The sequence below is a fragment of the Pituophis catenifer genome, unplaced genomic scaffold (assembly GCF_029215685.1).
Source record: "Pituophis catenifer annectens isolate HBS135680 unplaced genomic scaffold, rPitCat1.0.hap2 SCAF_10, whole genome shotgun sequence".
NCBI lineage: Eukaryota > Metazoa > Chordata > Lepidosauria > Squamata > Colubridae > Pituophis > Pituophis catenifer.
Window position 1 is genome coordinate 16,366,788 of NW_027256890.1, and position 16,357 is coordinate 16,383,144.

The 16,357-nt window shown below is 57.2% G+C and overlaps 1 protein-coding gene across 4 annotated transcripts in view; it reads left to right on the forward strand.

The window, feature by feature from the left end:
- The window catches only part of KIAA1671 (KIAA1671 ortholog), a 26,080-nt gene continuing 9,723 nt past the window's right edge, over positions 1-16,357 (forward strand). For 3 of the 4 annotated variants that reach the window (XM_070951377.1, XM_070951380.1, XM_070951379.1), the window contains exons 1-6: positions 1-58; positions 6,979-7,104; positions 7,367-8,894; positions 9,441-9,534; positions 10,493-13,246; positions 13,455-13,583. In XM_070951377.1, coding sequence (XP_070807478.1) covers positions 7,405-8,894; positions 9,441-9,534; positions 10,493-13,246; positions 13,455-13,583 — 4,467 coding nt within the window. In that variant the 5' untranslated portion in view covers positions 1-58; positions 6,979-7,104; positions 7,367-7,404. Of the gene's footprint in view, positions 59-6,978; positions 7,105-7,348; positions 8,895-9,440; positions 9,535-10,492; positions 13,247-13,454; positions 13,584-16,357 lie in introns of those variants that run through there. The other variant, XM_070951378.1, reaches the window with a different exon arrangement.

The window sequence follows — 16,357 nt, forward strand, 5'->3', positions numbered from 1 at the left end:
GCGATCTCGGCTGCGCCGCGGAGAGGAGGGCGCGCGGGTAAGCTGCTGCCCGACCCAGGTGAGGACTGCGGCCCGGCCTGGTGGTGGGGTGTTGGAGGGGGGGGAAGAGGGGCGCGGTGTGTGGGGGAGGGGAGCGAGGTGTGGCTGGTTATCCCCGCCTGCAGGACCCCTCCCCACCTGTGACCCCTCCAGCCCCGCCCCCTGGGACAAACCGCGGCCCTGAGGGGTCTCCGACCCCCCCCGGGCCTGGCAGGTGCTGGCTGGGGAGTATGGGCGTTGTTGTCCCCGCAGTCGGGGCCCTGCGTTGCTCGGTCCCCTTCCCTGCCGCTCCTGGGGGGGGCGACTCCCTCGGCCTCTCCTCCCCATCCCTCCGGGGGGGGCGTTTCTGAGGCGGGGGTCCCGCTGCCCCCCGGACCGCCCCCCCCCGGCTTCCTGGCCCAGGCAGGTAGGAGGCGCCTCTCTCCGGGCGGGGGTCTTGTGGAGGGGGGACTTTCCTCCGGGGTCTCCGAAAGGCCCAGGGAGCCTCGGCCCCCCCTTCCCCCGCCCAGGAGCAGTTGGGGCTCCGACGTGCTCTCCAGGTGAGGCTCCCCCAGGTGGGACCAAAGGAAGCCGAGTGGCCGCAGGGAGTGCTTTGTTCTGGGCAGGCAGGTGATTCCCCTTTGTCCTTCCCGGATTTCCTCCCCTGCTTGCCAAATGGGATCCCACCGGTCCTCTTGAGACCAGGCAGGATCTGCTGGATCTTGGGCCCTGGGGTGACATTTCTGGCGGGTCCAGTCTGGTGCAGCAAGAGAAGGTTTTGCTGGGGGCTGAAGGCGCTCAAGTCGATGGCCTTTGATTTGCAAGTGAAAGATTTCATTTGGGTTCCCCCAGTGGCTTCTCTCCTGTTGGCTTGCCGCCTTCAATTTTCGCCACCAACCACATTGGCAACTCGGAGAACACCCGTCCGTAAATGGTGCCATAAATGGAACCAGAGTAATTTATTCTGAAAGGACGGGCGACCTCTCAATATTGGGTTGTATTTTCAGCGTTCAAAGGATTAGCTAAAGTCCTCGGCAGATGGCAGGACTCAAGGTAACCAGACACTGTTACATCCGAGTCTAATTCTTTCAGACATAATATTCCACTGTGTGTCTTGGAGAACGAAAATTGGCTATAGAGATTCTTGGTGGCTTCTCCCCTAGGCCTTTCAAATGTCTCAGATCTGCTCAAAATTGCCTGTGGAATACAATAATTGAAGTGGAAGTGCCATTCCGGGATTGCAGTGTATGACTGCTGGATGGGTCATAAATCTTTTTTTCTCTCAGTGGTAATTAAGAAGGTTTCATGGCAAGAAAAAAATAAACACAACCTGATCCAGAAAGTCTTTCTCCTCCAAGGAACTGAGCTGCGGTTGGAAATGTGTGCCCAGGAGTTCTTCTCATGTGATGTGTGCAAACTGAGAGGTGTGCCCACATAATAATAGTTATGAATAGAGTTTCTTAAGTAGCTTTAAACAATGCGTGTTTACAAAAGCGATGATGAAAATGCCTTTCTTTGGAAGCTGGCCAGAGGAACCAAGCTTGGCCACCTTCCTAAAGTTGTCAGCTTCTTCAGGATTGTGGAGGATGGGAGGAAGGGGAGAATTGGGACTCCAAAGGAGCCGTAGTGCTTCCAGGCTCTCCTTTGGCATCTCAGGAAAAAAAAAAGGGAACAGGCCAGTCAGAGTCAGGTGGTCTGCAACCCCAAGTTGCGGGAGACTGTATTAATAGGAGGTTTATTAGATGGGAAAAGAGCAACATTACTGAAATCACACTGAGCAGCAAGTTGCTGAAAACGGGCTCCAAAACCCATATGTGGTGAGGCTAACGTGGGGAAAAAAGACAATTTAAGTTGTCTTGGGTTTGCTGGAAAGGATTTTTTTTTTCTCTGTAATTCTTGTGAGTATATTTTTGTAGTGTGTTTCAGGAAGAGAACTCCTAGCATTCTTCTCAACTATGACAGGAAATAGAGCAGCTAATCGGAAAAAATCTGTATGCTTGTTTCTGTTGGGTTTTTCTGGCAAATGATTAATGTTTCTCTAGAAAGAATGTGTGAACAACTTAAATACCTGCGCATACGGTTATCCCGGGATATATCGATTAAAGCAATTGTTGTTAGTCTTTCCAATGCTGGTTGGCTTGCTCTGATGGAAGACTTCTGACACATGATCCCACATCCTGGGATGCAGGAAGAACAAAGCTCCCCGGGCCTTCTTCGGATGGCTTTTGTTGCCCATCCATGCAAGTCTTCCAGCCATGCCCATCACCTAATTGCCTTAAATTTCAGCCTCGGTCTTCCTGCCCAGCATCATGAGCCTGGACGGTGCTGCATAAGTGGTAACTTACTCATTGAAGCAGGAGTTTATTTACCCATTAAGCCATGTGGACGGAGCTCCGAAGGAATGCGGAGGCCAGTCCAACCAGTTCGACCAGTGAGTGAGTTTAGAGTCATCCAGGCAGAGACCGTCTCCTCAGCAGTGAGCTCTGTGCATCTTCTCAGATGGTGGTTGAGGCTGTTCTAAGACAAACATGGTATTGATTTGGACTTAGAAAATGGCCAGCCAGGTAGCTTTGTGGATCCTGGAGCACGCACCGTGTTTGGCAAAACAAAAGTGAAATGGTAATGCTGAAGATTAAGGTTTGCTAGAAGGTTGGCCTGTTCTGTCTTAAAGAATTGTTAAGGGGGAGAGAAAGACGGGAAGCGACAAGGGAGAACAAAGCACTCTGTGTTGACCCAAGCAGCTTCTTCTGCTGAACTGGAAGGGGTGGGTTCCTAAGCTGTGGGGCTAACCAGTTTGTGCCTATTTTATTTAATATGAATCAGTGAAGACAAACATTGCAGTACTTAAAACGGGAAATTGTCGTTCCTGTCCTGTTCCTGATGTTCATAGAATATTAAAAGAATATTTGTGAAGTGCAGCTCAGGGCGAGGCTTGGAGATCGTAGCTGGGTGAACTTGGCTGCTCTTTCCTCCTGAGCTTTGGGGCTTCAAAGGCAGCTCCCCTGCTTCCTTCTGAACCTGCCTTTTCATGGAAATGCCAACCCCAGAATAGTGTGTGTGTGTGTGTGTGTGTGTGTGTGTGTGAGTTCCACCTAAGTTAATTGAAGTTAATAGGTGTGGCAAAACAGTTCTGCGGAGGGGAGGTGTGGGAAACCAGTGCTGCTTTTAAGGAAATAAGTTCCTTTTTATGCAGACAGTGGGAGAGATCAGGTTTCTCGGCTTCAGGGACTGGAATCGGGAGAAAAGTGGAGAAGTTGAGACCCATGAAGCTGGTTCCATAGTCCATCTTGGAGGGCAGGGGAGGGGCTGCTGGGGGGTGTTGGTTTCCACCGCCATATAACAGGGCTGGTGCCAGCTTCCGAAGGCCTTGAAGAGAACCAGCTCTAGGCAGAATCTCAGGCCGAAGGTCGGCACAGCATGCCAGGTGAGGTGCAGTGGAACAGGTCTGGGCAGGCCGCTGCCAGTCCTTTGCAAGGGTGGCACTGCTTACCGTCTCCGTTGGCGCATGTCCTGTGGGTACAGTTGCTAATAAGGAGAATGCAGCCCCAGCCCAGGGTCTGTCTTGGCTGCAGGAGAGGCAGGCCCAGCGTGGGGGTACCTGGCCCAGAAGGTGGCCGGCTGGCTGCTTGCAGGTAAGGCTGAGGTGCTGCTCGGAGGGAGTGGTCTGCCCTTAGCTTGGCAGCGGGCCAAGGTTCCCTCGGGTGTGTCCATGGGGGCCGAGGGCTGCTTGTACAGAAGAGCCGATTCTCCTGCACAGATCCCTTTGAAGAGTGCCCAGGAGCCAGGCAACTCCAGGTCCCCCTGGATGATAATAACCAAGGCTTCATGTTTTGGGTGGAATAAATCAGAACCTGTGATCGTATATGGTGGATTTTGAGGGCAGTAAAAGGATTGTAAAACGAGTTGCTCCTTTAGCAACATTGATAACTGGCGGGGGGGGCACGGGGGGACAGGGGAGGGAGAGCCTGCCCTTGCTGGGAAGTGGCTGTGCCTCCCCTTGGTCAGGCAGGAGGTTGACGTGTTTGACTTGAACACCTTTGCTGAGTTGCAGCCTTCCTTGGTGGGCACCAGGTTGGGGAAGGTCAACAGGTGAGCCACTAGTTTTTTGCCCTGGAGAGAAAGCCTGGCTTTCCTAGCTGTGGGCCTCCCAGCATGTGGGGCTCGCCCGCTCGGTCGCAGCCGCCTGCAGCTCGCCCGGTTCTCCCATGTGCCGAGTGCCAGGAATTGTGGGCTGTCTGCAAGAGCTCTTTGTTCGGCTACCCAGAGATGCCGCCAGTCCTGTGCCAGCTTGCCTTCCCCTCCCTGCCCGTGACTCTGTGTTGGAACAAGCAGCCTGGGAAACGGCTGGTGCTGAGAGTCTCTGGGGCATCCTGCTTGAAAGACCCGGCGCCCCTCCTCTGCCCCGACTTCCGTCTCTGAAACCGAAGGTCCTGGGCTCCGCTGGCTGCCAGCTGTGTTCTCCAGAGAGCACCGGGCACGAGGCCCCTGGGGCCGTCGCTACGTTGCTTTAGAGGGGTCCGTACCGGAAATTCGAGAGGGGATTCCAATGCAAAGCATAGCGTGCCTGGCCTTGTCCCCTTGGGCCGCCTGCACATGTGCACAAGCTGAAAACGTCGTCCCTTGCCTTTAATGGCTTGTTGGTAAGGACGAAGAGGGTCAGTTCTGCCTGGGGGGATCTCTGGTGGGTGAGGGCTCTGCCAGGGATGTTTCTGCCTCAAAGTCAGCTCTCGCAGAAGGGCTGAAAGAAAGAAGACCCCCCGGCCTGACCCAGTGGCGGGCCTCTCTTATCCAGGGGCTGCACTTTGGCTGCATGGAATTGGCACAAGGGGTCTCTCCGGGTGGATAAGATGCGTTCACCTCTTTGTTGTCCTTTGTCACAACGCCTGTTCCTTCTCCGTTTGTGTGTTGGCATCCAGAGCTTCCCTTTGGGGCTCGGGCTCGGAATGGTGGCGCAGCTTGAGAATCCGAGGTGGGTCTGAGACACATGCAAGGAAGGAGCTGCTGGAGCGTGGTGGCTGGGCCTGGCCTTCAGTGCAGAGAGATCCCCTGGGCTCCTTTTGGGGAAGGGGCTCTTAGCCCCTCGGAGGGTAGAAAGACCAGCTCCTGGGCGAATATCATTCGACTGCATTGGGGCCTGGGCAAAGAGCCACGACTGGTGGATATTCGGGAGCCTTCCCACAGACCTTGGCCTTTGTTTCCTGACGTAACGCCCTCTGCTCCTGCTCAGCGCCTTGGAGCGGAGGCGCCTTCTGCCGAGGCCATTGTGTCCTTGCAGAGCGCAGCTGGGGCTTTGTTTCCAGCTAGCTTTGGGCCAGGGCCTGCCCGAGGAAGACTGGGGCGGAGGGGGGAGGCAGGAAAGAGCTGCCAGAGGAAACGGCCCTGCAAGCTGAGAGGGCCAGAAGCATCCCGGCTAGATGGTGAGGCACCAGCTTTAAACTCGGCTTGAAGAGATCTTGGGAACCAGGTGGTCTTGGGATCCGGGGATTTGGAGACCACTCGCTGCAGACACAAGGCACTCACTGCCAGGTGCGCAGACAGAGGCTCCCAGGGCACAGGGAAGGAGCCTTTGGCTGGAGGGGCGCCCTGTGGCATGATCGGTCAGCAGCCCTCTGGCCACCCAGAGGCCTCGGAGGACCGCCTGCAAGGCGGAATGAGGAAGTCCAGGGGATGAGTCAGCCTTGCTGTGCACCATGGGCTTGTTTCCTGCTGTCCAAGAGCCTTGCCTGCAGGTTGGCTCCTTAAACTCCCCCTCTGATTGTGTGAGCAGGGCGGAGTGGGTGAAATGGGAGGCGGCTGCAGGACATGGTGGGTTTTGCCACGGCTGCACGAGGGAAAAACATCCGGAAGAACCGCCGTAGCCGCATCCATTCGACCTGGGCAGCCTCCCGCCCCCTGGATTCAGATGGGTTCTTCTGTGCTGAAGGGAAAAGGCAGGCCCTGCAGGGTTCCCTCTGGGCAGCCCCTGGAGAGGAGTGGGTCCATGACAGCCCCTTCTCTCCCCGCCCTGCCCCCCCCCCAATATTTTATGCTAGGTTCTGGGAAGTGGATGGGCTTTGGTTTCCTCTGCTGCTGGGTTTCAGCTGGCCTGGGGGGGGAAGGGGATTAAGGTCTGCCGGTTACTGTAAAGCCACTTGAATTGCTCCGTCATAATTTCAGGGTCCAGGCCACAAGCTTGCCTGATTACAGAGACGTGTCTGCTTATAATACACCCCACAAACCACGGCTTGTTTCCTGCCTAAGCCAGCAGACAATCTCTCTGTTCCTGGGAGGCGAAGAGCGGTCTCCTGCATCCGGAAAGGTGCCTGCAAGCCCACCAAGCCCCCTTTCCGAGCAGAGAAAGCACCTGGGAACTGTGTTGAGTTGGTTTGGATTTAGGGGTGTTTCAAGGGAGTGGTGAAGGGTTTGTGGTGAAAAAGAGATGCTGGCAGAAACGCTCCAGCAGAGCCACATCCGGGTCCTGCTCTGGGAATTGCCTGGGAAGTTGCTTGAAATATTTGACTGCATCTCCACCTCCCACCCCCCACCCCCGGCCTTGGGGGGTCCCTCCTGGGAAAAGGTAGCTGCTGCCCTCAAATTCCCCCCAGGAGCTGTTTGCATCCCAATCATCAGCTGCTCCCTTTGGAATGAAATGCTCGGCATGCAAATCTGGATTAGTTGCTTTTCATTGGATGTCGAGGGTTTCCTTTTTTTTTAACCAAAGCCAATTAAATTCCCGGATCGCCTGTCCTGTTCCCAAGGAGGCGAGGCTGTGCTTGCCAGACCCACAAGTGGCTCTGACCCTCTCTTGCCTTGAGGGAGTGGGGCAGAGAGGAGGCCCCACAACGGTCGGAAAAGGAACCCCAGGACTCAGAGGGGGCAAGGGAGGGGTCAGCTTGGGGTCCAGGTTATCAGTCCTGGGTAGGAGGCAAGAAGTATCTTCCTCGGCCACTGAATGTCTTCTCTTTTTTTTTTCATTCACAGCTGAATCCTCGAGGCTGTTTCTCTCCAGCCGTTTTTGTTCTGCTTCAGATCTGCTTCAGAATGATCCTCCCTGGAGTCACATCCCTTCCCAAGTGGAATCCTTGTGAAACGGGCCAGGACACTCAGGTTGTGTGAAAGGGCTTCTTGAGAACGGAACTGGATCGGTCTTGGGAGGCTAAAATGCATCCGTGGGAGTGCTGGGACGGTGCGTGTGCACTTGCACGCCTGTGTCTGTGTGCTGGGACTCAAGAGAGAGTCAGCAGAGAGCAGAGGTTCAGATCCCTTTTGGTGGGCTATGATTATTTGGAACGTTTCCGTAGGAATACGGTAGCTAGAACCGCCGGCCTCTCAGCCTCGTATTAATGCCTGATATCTCCATTTCTCGTAGGGGGCTCCTTCTCGCGGGACCCTCGCCATCCCAATTCCATGAGGCCCTTCAGAGCAATGGCCACACAACTTGAACTCGGCTCTGCCCTGACCTCACTGGGCGGCATAAGCGAACCAAGGACTGAGGCCGCCTTCCGGCACTCCTTTATCAGCTCACTGTCTGACGCCAGCCGGAAGCCCTGGGAGGGCCCCCGTGCTCTGGCCCCGCTCATCCCAGAGGGCAGGGGGAATCCCATGGGTCCCACCACCATGCCCTCCACCGCGTCCAGGCCACCTTGGACCCCCAAGCCCTTCTCCCGGGAGACGTCTTCCGACACATTTGCTACAGTGAAACCACCCGTCCCAGCACTCAAGCCCAGCAGTGCTTCGCCAAAGCCCCCCACCTTTGCCCAGACTTTTGAAGACACTGCCAAGGGGTCGCCTGGAAACGTCCCACCGCTGGTGGATCAAAAACCGATGGAGACCAAAAGTCCCATGGAGCCAGTCACCCACCTGCCCTTCTATCTGAGTCCTCAGGCCAACACCGTCATCCTCTTTGAAAGCAGAAGGCCTGTGAAGGGGAAGGCCGAAGAGGGAGGGTCCAAGGCCCAGGAGGGGCAGCTGCTACGCTCCCAGTCAGAGAAGTGGCCCCGAAGGCAGCCCTCGCCCTTCACGGACCCCAGGCCGGTCTCCTGGGCCCCTCACTGGAAGGAAGCCTTTGCGGGAGGACCCAAGGGTTCGGCTAGCAGCATTGAGACACAGCAGAGTCCGACCCCGGCCACTGAGACGCACTCCCAGGCAGGAGGGAGACCCGCAGCCTCGGCTGGCTTTTGGGGATCCTGGCAGGAACAAACGCAACCACCTCCTCCCAAGGCTGCTTCCGGCCCAGGGACCCCAAAGCCAAGGCCGCTCCCCACAGATCTCACAGGCAGATTTGAAGTCCGGGAGTCCTCCTGGGAGAAGAAGCCTTGTCTGGCTGAGAGCAGAGAGAAGAGCTTCCGCGCAGCTGGCAACAGGGCCCTGGGGGCCACAGGAGCCAGGCATGCAGCAGCCGGCTTAAGTGGGGCTGCCCCATCTGGGCCCAGAGCGAAAAGTGCCAGCCAGCTGGCTGAGCCCCCCCAAAGCTGTTTGCCCTCAGCTCCCTCAGGCCAGACAGTTTCGGAAGACGAGGGGCAAAACTGCGCACAGGAGCTGGGAAGCCAGGGGAAGCCCAGTGTGGGGCAGCCCAGCATTAACCAAGACCAGCCTTTGGGGGAGAGAGGAGAGGTCACTCCCCAGGAGGCTGGCTTAAGGAATGCCGACCCGCCCGACGCCTCGGATGGCAATCACAGAGGCTGCGCTAAAAAGACCGTCCCACTCCTGGACCTGTCAGCAAAGCCTTGGGCTCCCACCGAGAGCGAGTCCCTCCGCGGCAGCCCCGGAAAGGAGATCCGGACACTGAACATCCAGCAGAGGATTCAAGTGCTGACGGCAGAGAACGCGGGTTTCAAGGCAGGAGGCCTGCGCCGCTCCTTCCGCTCACGGCCTCTTTCCACAGATTTGACAAAGATGTACGTGATGGGGGGAAATGGCCGTGAAGCTGGTGCCTTCCGAATGGGTTGAATTTCACTCCCACAATCCCGTGCAGCTCGGGGGATTCTGGGACTGGAAATCCAAGCTGGGAAAGATACCGCGGCATTGCAGGAAAGCTTCCTCGGGGCTTTGAAGCTAATAATGGCCCTTTGGAGGAAGAATCTGTAATGGGAGAAAGAATGAAGTTCAGTTTTAATTCTGAACTAACAAAAATGGAGGTCCAGGAAGGTTGAAGCTTATGGGTAACGTTATCAGCTCTCTCTGATAAAATGAAAGATGTTCCGGGGGATCTTGGACAAGCTTGGATGTAGGATTGAACCCAGGGATGCCCTGTTGACATGTGGGCAGACCGATTCCGGGGCAGGGGGAAGAAGCCCTTGGGGGAGGCCAGCGCTAAGGTTTTGTAAGCGTGTGGCAATTATAGCCGACTGCCTTTCAGCTGCAAAGGTTGGAGGGAATTGCACAAAGGCTTGTATTTCTTCTGTGTTTTTTCCTCCTCAATGGTATGGAATCTTTGCAAACAGGTTTTCTGGCCCCGTGATTGCAGGCGAGCTGAAGCCCAAGAGGCAGCCTGAATGGAACAAGAAGCCTGCTGGTGAAATGCAAGAGGCTCCAGAGGTAAGAGGGAAAATCCAAACTCCATTTCTTCCCTCAAAGAGAAACCTAAATTGGACACGGCCTGTATGACCTTGCGGGAAATGGGGCAGGGCAGGATCCCCAAGAGCTTCATCTGCTGATGCCTTTTTTGGGTAGCCCAGAAAATTGTGTTTTTTCCTAGCCACGTGTGCCTAGGAACGCTTTAAGCAGCTCTCCAGGATCGTAATAAGCTGTAGGTTTGTCCCTTTTCCCAGTCAATTAGATCACAGTCTAGCTGTTATGCCAGTCTTCCCAAGTTTGAAGTTCAACTCCCATAATCCCTCAGCCAGCATGTGGATTATGGGAATTGAAGTGCCCCAAGATTAACGGAAGGGTCGCGCCTTTTCTGTGCTCTTTCTAAGCAGCCTGATGGCCACGGCCTTTGTGGTCCTCCTAGCCCTTCCTTGAAGGTTTCCTCCTCCTGGTGATTCATTGATCTGTCAAAGGATTGTGCTGGTTAACTGGCTGTGCTCCATAGAAGTGAAAGTGTAGGTGTGCATGTATGTGTGTAAGAGGTTGTGGTAGTTTTGCTTGTATAGCCAGTTTAATAAACATTTGCCACTATATATACATTTTTGCAAAGGTCTCAGATTTGCTGTGATGTCTGGTGCGGTCTCTTCACAAAGCTTCTTTTTTTGTGGGATGGGCCGTTTTTGGACGAACCTGAAATTTAAAGAGATTGCTTAAACCAAGGAACAGATGCCCATCCACGTGACTGGATGGATGGTGGCGTATAATGTCCTTTGCATTGTTCTCTGCATAAAAAAATAATAATAATATACTGCTATGAACTATTTAAAGAAAAAGACCGAGGTGTTATGACCGTGTTCCTGAACGCTTCCAGCTCTCACTTAAAAAAAAAAGACTTGATCTGGCAGATGCCAGTTAGAGAGGTGCCCCAAACACCTTCCTAATGCATGCACATTTCTGCTTGTTTCAGGAGACGACGCTGCCTGTGGGTGGAGCAGATGTTGGAGAAGCCGGCATGGCTGGCAGTCCCTGGAAGCCCCTGCTGCTGGCAAAAACACCGTCCAGAGAGGGGGCCCCCAAGAGACAGGGCAGCTTTGCTAAAGGCAGACTAAATGCCTCTCTGCCAGGGGAAGAGCCTGGCTTGGTCCTCAGCCCCAAAGCGAGAACGTTGTCCAGTTCATCCACTGAAGACGCCTGCCCTAAGACGGTCAGAGCCACCATGTTTGAACATCACGTGCAGAGATACAGTGTGGTGGCCAGCCAGCTTGGCACTGAACCGGCCTTGCTCTCACTGATGGTGCCCTTTGGAGGCTCGCCCTGCTGTGGTGGGGAATTTTGGAAGGAGAGAATGGTGGGAGATGGCCAGCCGACCAAAGCCTCCGCCCTGGAGGCTGAAGCATCAGGGGAGGCCGGAGGACCCAAAGATCCCAGACCTTTAACCGAGGACGAAGGCTCTCCGACGTTGGCAGAAGACTCCCTGGGGGAGAAGGGTGAGCAACCTGCTTCAAAGGGCATGAACGATTCCCTGCTGGCTCAAAGGATCGAGCCCAGGTACGAGATTCTGCAGACCGTGGGGGAGAGGGCGCAGAGCGAGGCAGTGGCAGTTGTTTCCGGAGGGAAGGCCATCACTCTCCGCCGCCAGAGATATTTGAAGGAGAACCGGAGAGCTGGTGACTATGGCAAGAGCGAAGGCTGGAGAGGGGCTTCTGCCCTAGGAACTGGCCCGTGGAAGGACCACCCTGCCTCCGGGATCCAGGCTGCTTTCTACAGTGAAGGAAGTGGGCCAGAGAGGAATCGGGCCGGACAGCAGGCGGCCTCTTTCAGGATGAAGGATGACGGCAACTTTGCCCCATGGTTGGAAACCGGAAAGGAGAGGGGGCTTGCTCCTGCTGGTGCGACGGAGGGGTCCAAAGCACTGGGTCGCACCCTGCAGTGGGCTGAAACCAGGGCGCCCGAGGCCGATGGCTGGGAAGGCTGGCCCGGCGTGCTTGATCAGCAGACCAGCCGGGGGCAAAGTGCCAGCTGCCCAGGACGCCTCTTCAGCCTGGACCTGAAGCCATCTCAGGGGCCGGAGGACCCCGAAGGACAGAAGCTGCGCTCAGCCAGATACGGAGCAGCCCAAGAAATGTGGGAGGCCATGGCGGAAGGAAAGGAGTCGCGAGAGCTCGGCATCGAAGCGAGGGGGACGAGCAGCTTCCATGACGTTTCTGCTCCCAAAGGTTCAGATCGCTGGCGAAGGAAGACTCTGCCCCACGGCTCTGCCAGGTTTGAGGACCCGGGGGAGCCCCCTCAGGGCCCTGCTGAATTGGCCAGCAGAAGCAACACCCTGCATCTGATGGATGGCTCAGTGGCAAAGAGAAGCCCCCAGACCCTCGGTGGACTAGAGCCCAGACAGGCGGAGGTCGCCTCTCCCAGCAGCCCGAAGAAGCCGCTCTCTCCTTCAGAGCCCAAGGCCACGTATTTTGCAGTCACTTGCCAAATCTCGGAGGAGATCAATACCCAGCCTGGGAGAGCTGCGGCTGTGGCTCCTCATGTGAGCGCTTCCAGAAGAGCCGATCCCTTTTCAGAGGGAGAGAGCTCTCCAGCCAGGCCTCTTGGCAGGCGCAGGGGAGAAACGGGGGCCTCGGACCGTCCAGACACCGGGGCCTCTAAGGCTCCCCCGACTGAGGCCAGAGACCAGGAGCTGCCGCAGAGACAACCAGAGGCATCAGCCGAAGGGCGTCCAGCCAGACCTGACCCGCCCCTCTGTCCTGGGGCAAGGTCTCCTTCCTACTTGGCACCCCTCCAGCAGGATAGCCAGCAGAAGAGATCCGGCACGCTCAGTCTCGGCAGAGAGGAGGAGGAGGCGGCCCCCAATCACTACAGATCGAGAGTGGTGGACATTGATGAGCTGATGGCAGAATATGGGGGAGAGTCCCAGAAGCTTTGTGCCAGGGAGGGCCAGAGAGAGAGCAGCTTCTCTCCTTGGGAGAAATGGCCTCCCAGGAGCAGCTTCTCGGGGAAGCTCCCCTGCAGCTCTGACCAGAGAGAGACCAGGGTGGAGCACTCCCTGGGCAGCAAAGGGCCGGGCACCGAGGCCAGCAGTGGCGAGGGGAGCCGTGCGCGTGGGAGTGATCCACTGGAGATCCACCCCCAGGAATCTAGGACCAGAGGGGGGAAATGCAGCCCTCCTCAATGGGGCAAGCCGGACACAGAGAAGCCAAAGCCATGGTCTGCAGAGCCCCCTGGGCCAAAGATGAAGACATCCTTTCTCATTGGCAGGGAGCAAGGAGAGGGCACCGGGCAGAGTGCCAAAGATGCCTGTCCCAGTCCCCACCCTGCCCGGATAGACCTGGGAGGCTTGTGGAAGGAAGCCAGTCCGAAGCAGCGGGCAGTTCTGGCCCCCACCGGGGGGTGGTGCCCCAGCAGTGACTGGAGGGGCGGCAAGACTGGGTGGAAAGCTGAGCCCCAGGCCGGAGTCTGGGAGAAGGGCCCTCCTGTAGCGCAGCCTGGAGCGGAGTGGAGCAGTGCCACTGCATCCCCAGGGACAGGGGCCATGCCAGAGCTGAAGCGTTCCTCCTCTGACAAGACCCCTCGGAGCCCAGCAAGGCTCAGCTTTCCTTTGGGACCGAGGCTGGATCAGACACACATCTGCCAGCGCTTCACTCCTGAAAGGCCCGGGGCCTGGCTGAGTAAGGGAGGCCCATCACCAAGGGACTGCTCCTCCTCCCACGGAGGCACAAGGGTACGTTTGGGGCTTGGAGTGGGAAGAATGGGGCAGAGGGAAGGGGGGGTGAGGGTCCGGCTCCCTTGGGAGTTGAAATCTAGCCCACCTGGAGACATCCAGGGATGAGGACAAGGAGGGTCATTGAAACTCAATCAAGCGCCTGATATATTTTTGGGGGTGGGTGGGTGGGGGCCTCTTCTCCGTCTGATGGGTCTCCTCCTAACAGGACCTTGGAGAAGGCGGCCTCAGAGTGGACCGTGACGATGCCACAGCCATCAAGTGCTCTCCGTACCTCCTTTCACAGCGACGCAGTCACAGTTTCTACAACGAGAGGAGGACTGATCACTGGCCAGGGGTGAGTGCTGCAGCCTCTTCTCTGGGCATCTGCAGGCCATTTGGGAAGGTCCCCCTGAGATGCCATGGGTCAATGGTTGGTTCTTCCAAGGAATGGGCCAGGGTTGGTCTCCGCCTTGGCTTGGGAGGTGGAGGAGGATGGCCTTTGGCCCCTCAATGCTTCGGCCACCGGGCGGAGGGCTCCGTGTGGGGCTCGGCTCTTCCCCAGCAGAATTGCTTCTAGGTGGGGGTCCAGTTGGGCCAGCAGGAACCCCGAATGTGTGGGGGTGATGTGTGGGGGCTTGGGGGGGAGGCGTGATGTCCTTAACATGATTCCTCCAAGGCCTCATCATGGGGAAGGGATTGTGGTTTGTGTGTCCGTTGCCTTAATTTTTTGTGGTGGTTGTTACGGTGCTGCTCCCGCCTAGCTGCTCTGCTAGACCCGTCATCGTGGTTTATGGCTTAGTATTTGGGTTGAACCCGGTTGGTCGTGGGATATTGAAGAAACCATGTTTCCTCACAGAGGAACTTGGATTGTGTCTGCCTTCCTGGATGGGGGTGGGGTTTGCTACTGTGGGCCTGGGAATTTTGCTTGGGTTCTCCTCGGGAGGAAGCCAGGTGTGACTGAGGTGGACGTGGGCAGGGACTCTCCTTCCCAGCCTTGGCTGGAGGTCAGGCCTGACCTTTGAGTGCATTGTGGGCCGGCCGCTGCCCCACTGTCCCTTCCTTGGAGGCTGAGAGCAGACAAGGCCGCAGTCCAAAGAAGAAGGGGCAGTAGGAGTCCCTTGCCAGAGAAGCCGGGGGTGGGGTGGGGTGGGGTGGGGCGGGGGGCAGTTAAGCCCCCCTGGGCTGGGGTGATGGGAGATGAAGGTTCTGGGAAACTGCAGAGCTTCCCTAATCTGCCCGATTAGAGCTTTGTGTGTCTGCAATAAAAGTCACTTATTTACCTGACCCTTGACTCCTTCTGGAAAGCTCCGGGGGGGGGGGGTTGGGGTTGGGCTCCAGGGAGGCATTCTGGATGAACGGCTCCAGCTCTACTTCCAGAGAGTAACTCAAGTCGGGGCCCCAATCCCAGCCGAGCGACCCTCCGGCAGTTGCCCTGCCCAGCAGTGGGAAAATGGGGGGCTCCTGCAGCTGGGTTGACCTGCGCTGAGCTGAGCCCCTCCCTCCCTGCTGTGAGGGGGTTTGTGGGGAGGGGCCTCGGCTGGGAGGGATGAGCTGGGCCTTTCTCTGGGGCTGCCTCCTGGTCCCATAGGGCAGTGCTGGGCTGGTAGACGGTCTCCTCTCTGGGAGCCCAGGGGGCACTTTGGCCATGCCTGTCGCCCAGGGGTGAAGATCCATGTCCCGCTCAGGGTCTGGGGACCCTTTGGCCGGATCCAAAAGGGCAGCCTTGCCACACAGAGACAGAGTTTCCTGCTTCAAAGTTTATCAGGGCTGCGCAGCCGCCTTGAGGGTAGAAAGACCCCTCCCCGGATCCCCGTGTCCAGCTCTTCAGCTCTGCTGAAAGATGCCAAGCCTGCCCCCCTGAATTCCCCTTGGGGCGGCTCCTCTGGTTCCCTGGAGGAGAAGGGGGGCAGAGTGGAGGGGCCCCTCTGGAGGCATAAGAGAGAGAGAAGCAGATCTTCCCGGGGGGGGGGCTGCAGAGTCAGGGCCCCCCTCCCCCTCTCCTCTGACCGTGGATCAAGAAGCGCATCTGGTGACGATGGGAGAGAGACAGAGAGAGAGGCTGATGAATAATTTGCAGGTTCTTGGCGGCTTCTGCATTTCAGATGCTCCGGAGAGGGGAGAGTGCTGAACAATTGCTTGCCGTGGGAGGATTTTATCCTCCCATTTAATTTTTAAAAAGCGGCTTTAACAGAAACATTAAGCTGCTTTCTCCTCTCCTCTCGCAGCCGAAAGGGGAAATGAGGTCATTGGCCACAAACGAAGGGGGTGACCTTGTGCTGCAGCCTCTCCTTGCTTAGCAACCCGTTGGGCCCCTGGGGAGCTTGGAGATGAGCGTTGGGCCCCGGGTTTCAGGAGATGGGCCCCCCTTTGGCCTGGGAGCCTCCCCTGGGGCTGCTCTCCCTCTGTGGCTTCCTCTGCCCCAAGGAGCTGAGCTCTGAATTATGCAGGCTCCCTTGAAGGGGCTTGGCCTGCTCTGAGGGGGACAGGATGGGGGGCTGCCTGACTCGGGACATGGAGTTCTATTACTGTCCAAGTTGCTGGAAGCCCCTTTGCAGCCTCTGGGTGAGTAAGAGCCTTTCTCCTGCTTTCTGACCCATTCAAATGGGGTGGGGGGAACGACTCCCAAGGAGGGGGTCTTGGCAGATAACCCCAGACTCTGAGCTGTGATGAGCAAGTGATGCTGTAGAAGCTTCTTATTCCCCCTGGAATCTAATGGGACAGCGGAGCCTCCTGCCTTCGTTACCTTGCTGGGCTGGGTAGAGCTGGCCGGGCTTTTCCACCCTCCTGGCCTCTTCCGTTCATGCTTTTCTGGTGGCACCTGCGGGGAATGCCACACGAGGGCAGCAGCAGCCTTGCCCCCACAGCACCCAGTGGCAGCTGGTTTCCAAGGCGCTTTGCCAACCCTCCAGCATGTTGACTCTGCCCTTTCTGGAGCTGCTGGGTTGCCCAGTTACCAGGGCTGCTCGGGCCGGGAACCAGTCAGGGCCTTTCTTCCTGGAGGTGGGTGTGGGCTGTGGGAATTTTAAGCCAGTCTGCCTGGAACTGGCCTGGGGGGGGGGCTGGAGCCGACCCTCCACCCACCCACCCACCCACCCCCAGCACGCAGGAGCAGACCCCTGTGGGCTTAGC